Source organism: Eucalyptus grandis, chromosome 5 (assembly GCF_016545825.1).
Source record: "Eucalyptus grandis isolate ANBG69807.140 chromosome 5, ASM1654582v1, whole genome shotgun sequence".
Lineage (NCBI taxonomy): Eukaryota > Viridiplantae > Streptophyta > Magnoliopsida > Myrtales > Myrtaceae > Eucalyptus > Eucalyptus grandis.
The window spans coordinates 20,651,189-20,658,811 of NC_052616.1; the positions used below are offsets into that span (position 1 = coordinate 20,651,189).

The 7,623-nt window shown below is 41.1% G+C and overlaps 1 protein-coding gene across 1 annotated transcript; it reads left to right on the forward strand.

Moving 5' to 3' along the window:
- Positions 1–6,689: 6,689 nt before the first annotated feature.
- LOC120293717 (ankyrin repeat-containing protein At2g01680-like) lies at positions 6,690–7,376 on the forward strand. The gene is made up of 2 exons (XM_039313439.1): positions 6,690–6,905; positions 7,104–7,376. Exons 1-2 carry the CDS (start codon positions 6,690–6,692, stop codon positions 7,374–7,376), a joined length of 489 nt encoding a protein of 162 aa, XP_039169373.1.
- Positions 7,377–7,623: the final 247 nt, after the last annotated feature.

A 7,623-nucleotide genomic window follows, 5' to 3' on the forward strand; every position in this document is an offset into this window, starting at 1 on the left:
GGCCATACTCTCTTCACAGTGCTTCCAAACCATAGGACACTCTTTTTCAAAATGATCCCGACTGTTACACTTAGAACACCTTAAAGCATTTCGACCTACGGGCTTTACAAAGACTTTTTTGAAATGATTTTTATAAGCCTCTCTCGATGGTCTTTTCTTAATTCTTTCTTTTACTTTTGGAAAATCAATCAAAGGGATTGTTTCTTCTGTCATACCTAGACCCGACTTATTAAAGTAAGGTCTTTGGATTGAAAGAACTTTTTCAAGTTTTTCGGACCCTATTGAAAATTTCTTTGAAATATTTGATAAATCAGTTTTTAAGAAAGCATTTTCTTTTGAAAGATTGTCTTCACTCTCTTTAAGAGTAGAAACATTCAAGTCTAAATTTTTTACCTTTTCTTCTAAAATGATTTCCTTTTGTTTTAAAAATGAGTTTTCCTTTTAAGTTCGGAAATCCTTTTTTAAGAGAAGTCTTAAGACTAAAACATAACTCATTAATATATTTAGAGACTTTGACAGGGATTTTATAATTACTTACCTCAAATTCACTGTCTGAGTCTGATCCAGAGTCTGAGTCTGATTGCGCCATTAGACACAGGTTGGCATATTCCTCATCACTCTCTTCACACTCTGTATCGCTCCAGGTTTCGGCTTTAAGAGCTTTTCGAAATTTCTCAGCTTTTCCTCTTTTCTTTTTCGAAGAGGACAGCTTGGTCTCGATGTGTCCTTCTTTTTACATTCGAAGCAAACTACTTCTTTGTTTGGTTCCTCATCATCAACAGTACTTGGTCTGCTGTCTCGAGAATTTTGTTTCCTTGGGATAAACCTTCGCCTTTTCTATTCAGTTTTCAATCTTCTTATCATGAGGGCGAGCTCCTCATCATTCATATCATCTTCAGAATCTGCATCATCGAATCATCATTTGATTTTAGTGCAATAGATTTCTTACCTCTTGGATCTTCGTCTTCATTAATTCGTTCCACTTCGTAAGACCGAAGAGTTCCAATCGGTTCGTCTACGATAATGGCATGATTCTTTGCGTCTCTCTTATTGAAGTCTTTATATGATTCCAATCCTTGAGAGTCCACGTAGAAGCTTGTTCACCTTCATGGGATCAGAAATTTTTTGTCCTTGGTTCTCAAGACCATTGACAATATCTCGTAAACGACTAAACATGTCGCTTATAGATTCTCCCGGTTTCATTTTGAAGGATTCATATTGACCAAGAAGAATGTTAATTCTGGTCTCCTTCACTGATCTGTTCCTTCATAAGTGATATGTAACCTCCGTCCCGCACTTCTTTTGCTGTGACACAAGAAGATATTCTGTTATATTCAGTTGGTGACAAAGCACAATATAAAGAATAAATTGCTTTAGCATCAAGTGCTTGTCTCTTGTTTATTTCTTCTTGAGACATTCCGCTGGTTTCAACGGTTTCTTTTCCTCTTTCGTGTTTGATGCAGCAGCAATAGTGATTCCTTTTTCCACTACGTCCCATTCCAGAGGATCCTTTGATCGTAGGAAAGCTTTCATCTTGTTCTTCCGGATGTTGTAATCCTTTCCATCGAAGTAGGGAGGTCTGGTATTGCTTTGCCCCTCCATCGCCCGGTGCTAGCATACTAGCCATGGATCTTTTACTCAAGTAAAACACTTCAAACAAAGTAAGAACACAAAGCTCGATACCAATTGAGATAGCTAGTACGAGTACCTAGAGGGGGGTGAATAGGTATACAAAAAAAAATTTCTCGATGTTTGCACGATATTTAAACAATTAGAGACTTTGCAACAGTTGAAAATTCAATCGCAAGACTGAGTAAGGGAAAGAGAGAATTGAACACTCGCCTTTATAGTGGTTCGGCTTGATTCAAGCCTACGTCCACTCTTTCGACCGACACGATTGGCTGGATTCCACTATGATCAAAGAGATGTTACGTGTTGATCTTCCTTGATTTCTAGGTGTAGATGATCTACCACACTTGCTCAAGGCGTCACCAAGTATAAACACTCTCGCATACAATTTCGCTCGCCTCAACTAACAATCAAAGGATCTTCGACTGGAATTTTTCTATCGATCACACACTTAAAACAACTAGAACGTCTTCCTTTTATACTCCTTCATGCCATCATAGCCGTTGGCACTTACCAAAGGAATTCCTCCAATCTACCCGTTGGACGGAATCAATCAAGAAGATCATCCGAGCTATATAAGGAATTCGATGATAGCCCATCAATCTCGTTCGCCCATACAATCGGATCTCGGTTTCCAAGAATAGAATAATCCAAGATTATTTCGTCGACCATCGGATCTTCAATCGTTCTTAGATAAGATATAAAGAATCCGAAATGATTATCCAACCAAAGAATCTATCCTGGAGGATAGGATCAAATCCTCAATCATAAACCTCGACTTTGGATTTCCTTCAACACCGGATTAGAAAGACTGTCAAGAGAATAACTTTGAGTCTTGAGTCTTGAGTCTTGAGTCTTGAGTCTTAAGATAACAGAGTCTTGAGACTATAAAATCTTGAGACTTTAACTATCGATATCCAGACTTAGACTGATAGAAATGTTTTGTCAGCTTCAAAATATTCTGGAAAGATTTCTCCAACACTCTTTACTCCACTTTGATAATACTTGTGATGTCTCCCATAATTTCTCTGAGAAAGAGGAAATCTTGATTGGTTTTTCGGCCCATATTTGTTGGATAACTTCCTGGTATTCTGCATGTTCTGTCCAGAAAGCTTCCAATTTGAACTGTTTATTCCTCTTCTTTACTCCAGGGTATAGTCGAAGGACAAGAGAACTGTGGTCAGAGCCGATGGCTGGAAGAGCCTGGACTTCTGCTTCGTGAAAGGTAACTCTCCACTCTAAAGTACATAACACTCTAAAGTACATAACACTCTAAAGTACATAACACTCTATCAAGTCGCTTTTTGACCAAATCTGCCCCCTCCCTGTTATTAGCCCATGTATATGCACATCCGTGGCTATCTACATCCATTAGGGATAGATCATTAAGCATATTTCTAAATGCTGCGATTCTTCTGTTGTCCGCTTCTTTTTCCCCCACTTTCTCTCATACATACAGTATCTCATTAAAATCTCTCATACAAATCCATGGAGTAGAAATTGGAGGTTTAAGAGTTCCCAACAGTTGCCATAGGGTCATACGCTCCCCAAAGTCAGTAGAGGCATGGACAAAGGTGATCTGCATAATTTGTCTGCTTCCAGGGTCAATACACACCACGTCTATGAACTGCTTTGAACTTGCTTGCACATTTAGAGCAATTTCCTCTTGCCACATTATAGCCAGTCCCCCCGCTATTCCTGTTGGATTAACAAAATAGAGGTTCTGGAATTGAAGCTTTTTGCAGACCTTTTCCACCATAGTTGCTTTATTTTTTGTCTCCATGAGAAAAAGTAAACTGGGCCTTTCGAGAGCCATTAAAGCTCTCAATTCCTGGATTGTCAGGGGGTTGTCCAGCCCCTGACAATTCCAACTAACGATTTTCATGGTTTCAGTGGTGGCTTATTAGGGCTAGCCACCAAAGCCCACTCGTGTCCATCTTTGATCAACTTCACTGAGGTCTCCAGAAGGTTTGCATCATCTGTGAGGAGAGGAGATGTTTCTGGTATGCATTTCTGTTTTTTTGCCTTTTGTACTTTCATATTCTTTTTGCTGCTTTTCCCAACTTTTGATAACAATGGTTTTTGGGATTCAGGGCATAATACCTGTTTGCCATGGTCTCGGCCTTCTACTTCAGTGGGTACATTTACTGGGCTTGTCTCATGTTCTGGACTGCTTTCTGATCTTTTTTTGTTGCAGGCTACAATTTGCATATCAGATGCTGCCTCTCAAGCAATGAAGTCCATTCCTCTAGGTTGGGTGGGTGATACAGGTACCGTCTCTTCCACTACAAACTCCTCCTCAATTTTCCCATAGAAAGCATCCTAGTAAGGGCTGTGATCACTGGCCTCTGCCTCTAGCCAGGGTCCATATGACCCTTTTTTGTTCATTGCCTAGGGTGATGTTGCATATGGAACTTCAAGACAGTCAATTGCATAGTGTCCAATTCTGCCACAAGAGTAACAGTAATGTGGGAGACGCTCGTACTTGAATTCCACCCATAGCCAATTGTTACTGATATCCAGAATAGCCCCGATTTCAAAGGTAAGGTCAAATCAATTTCAACTCTAACTCTATCACCTCTGTTCTGAACATTATTAGTTGAGTCGAGTTGAACTTCTATAACATTTCCCAGCCTTTTACCCAGATCAGTTAACACTTTTTCTACTCTCCAGCCAGGGGAAATTCCTCCAATGTGCACCCAGAAGGCTGCCCTAGTGAATTCATAGCAATGCTCAGGGACTTCAGGTAGACACTGTTTCAGAACGAGCAAATTGCTGGAATATGACCAAGGTGAAGTCATCATGACTCGCTGTTTTTCCTCCTCCGATTGAAAAACGAATGTGAAATGCCCTGGTTCCTTCTGAGAACATGTAACCCCTTTAGTTTTCCATGCTTTCTTCATTGTAGAGATGAAGGCAGGATAGTTCACGTTGGGTCTAGAGTACAGTTTGCCGTAGAGAGTACGTCGACATTCCTCCCTTTTTTGTGGGGGTATTTCAGCAGACACTTCAACTACATCTTCCTCAGACCAAAGGTGCCCAAGGCTTTTGCATAAGGCAGCCACTCTCATCTCATTTTCTTCTTTGATTTCCATTTTCACTAACTGTCAATCTCTTTTCTAGGGAAAATCAGAGTATGACTACCAACATCCCCGAGAAAACCCAACTTCAACTATGTCCAGATCCTGACATCGGCCGCTCCAATCTCATCGACAAAGCAACTACTCAAATGAAAACAAACGGAGACAGCGAAGATATATTTGATAATCTACTCAAGTCCAAAACCCAGAGCGCAGATCAACACTCCACCTGTGCGATGCTTTCTTGCAAGATCATCCCTACCGATGGAATCCAGAGATCACCCAAAGAGTCGCTGAGGAGTATACAAGCCGTAGTACTTAGAAGTAACATTTCTTTGTTTGATTTTCCATTTTTGGAGACTGGGGAGAAAAAACAAATGAGAATGGTGAAAGATTACGGAAGAACACCAGTGATTTAGGGTTTGTAAAAGAGGGGGGGAGACGCTACCAAGAGGTAGAGAGAAAACTCGCAGAGGCGAGTAGAGACTTGATTCCTTTTTATGTTCACAATGATTGACCTACAAATAAAGTGGTCAGTTCTGTTTCCCTAATTCACAAGTTCAATATCCGTGAACAAATTTTTGAACGGTTTGTTGTGCCTAATTTCAATATATCTCGTATTGAGAGACTTTCTAACAATTAGCATATCTGAATGGGAATTATAGTAACAGGCTCGCCAACCCTAAACGGTGAGATCGCAGGCAACGTGAAATAACTATAGTTCAATATTAAAATTCCATAAGATTAGTGACGGCGGGAGGCCTACTGGTTCTAGCTGCTCCTCTTTGCTCTTTTTATTTTATTTGAAAAAAGTTATTTTACATGACCTATTTATTAGTTTTCTTTCTGCCTGACGATCGAAGCGCTGGGCGGCGTGCTCTCCAACCCAACCATAGCACCAAAGAAGCCGACGGATTTGCATTTGATCGGCAAGACTCCCTATATAAAGAAAGAGAAAACGCAACCGCAATCAATTTCAAGCAAAGGTCAACTGAGCTTGGTGCACACATTATTTACAAAAATTTCATTCACTCGCCATGAATTTGAATTATAAGTCAAATTCTATGACATAACTTCTTTAATAGAGAAAATAGCATCATAAATATCACGATTTTTGTACGGCACAAAATTGAGTGCTTTAACTTTTTTCAATGACTTGAATACCAGAACTTATGCATGATACTTACTTAAATGTTACGACTTTTTTTTTCTAATTACTTAAATATAATATAACTTTTTAATTGATCACTTCAATATCATTATTTTTATATAAAAAAAAAAAAACGTTCACCCACTGATGATTTGAACTAGAAGTCAGATTTTTCCGCACAACTTCGTTAATATTGTCAGAAATTGAGATGATAAGACATTTTTCAACGATGGGCCAAAACCAATGAGGCACAGAGTCGATGCAGCGCCCGCCCCCGGGCCGCGGGCGCGGGTCTTTCTGGTCTTTTCTCAATATTTAGTCAACCGATGGATAGGCAGTATGGACCTGTATATCCATGTCATTTCAACGTGTCCCCAGAAGAGGAATGATGCCTGCCATGAGGTGCAAACTGCATTGTGCGCATCCCCCATATCCCCCATATGTTTAGTAGGGCGTATATCCACATATTCACACCTAAAATGGAGCGACGATTGTTAGAAGCAGCTCAAAAGGGCAACATCAATGAGTGGAATGACTCGATCAAAAACAATGGGCTCATCCTCGAGGAGATGGCTCTTAAAGGAGCCAGTAACACGCCGTTGCATGTCACTTGTGTGGCCGGCCATTTGGATTTCGTCGGAGAGCTCCTGAAGTTGATGCCAAGGCTCACCGAAAAAGTGAACGTCGATGGTTCAGTCCGTTGCACATCGCGGCAACTCGAGGTGATGTCGAGATCGCAAGGGAGCTCCTGAGTGTGGATCAACGCCTATGCTTCGTGAAGGGAAGAGAGAGAAGGATTCCTTTGCATTATGCCATCGCAAACAGGGGTCATGAAGCTACTGCTCTTCACTTCACCTGAATCTGGCATGGAGAGAACCGCCCGAAAGGAGATGGTGCTTCATCTTGCCGTGAAGAACAACCGCTTTGAAGCAGTCATTGCGTTGGTGGAGCATCTGAAGCAGAACGAGAAGGAGCAGGTGATCAATTGGAAGGACCACAAAGGCAACACCATCTTGCATCTTGCCGCTACCGTCAAAAATTTCAAGGCAAGTCACGCTATTCCCTTATCTTATCGCACTTTTATTTGTGCATTATTTCAGGGATGGTGTTAATTTGGTGTCCCTACAACATACAAAGATCTTTTAAGCAGAGGAATATATTTGATCGCATGCAACAAGACTTTCTATAGTATCTTACTGTCTAAAAATCAATGAGGATAAAACAAAAATGGGAAAGAGTTGCAGGTGGTTGACTTCATGCTTAAGTACGAGGCTGTGGAGGTGAATGCCTCGAACGAGAGTGGCTTGATGCCTCTTGAACTCTCAACTCTCTTGCAAAGAGGAGCAAGAGATAGAGAGATCACAGAAATTCTCGCCCAAGCTGGAGCCACGCACGGAAAAGGAAGATCAAACTCACCCACTTCAATATCATTCCCGGCGGACGACAACAATATTGAGGGAGCTAACAGTCATCAATCAGATGGGGAACCAGTCACAAATGCCCCTCAATCATTATAACAATCTACATGGAAAAATCTGAAGTAAGAAAAGGAGTCATTGGGTGACATGTGCAACGCCCTGCTGTCGTCACCATGCTCATCATGAGCGCAACCTACCAATCCGTGCTCCGGGCTCCCCGCTTTTCATCAAATGTCGACCCTAATTCTAGCAAAGGCTTCCTCGCGCCTCCTACTTTTGTGTCTTCTCATGCTGAGGACGTCATATACACCGTCTTCATGACCGGCAACACATTTGGACTCTTCGT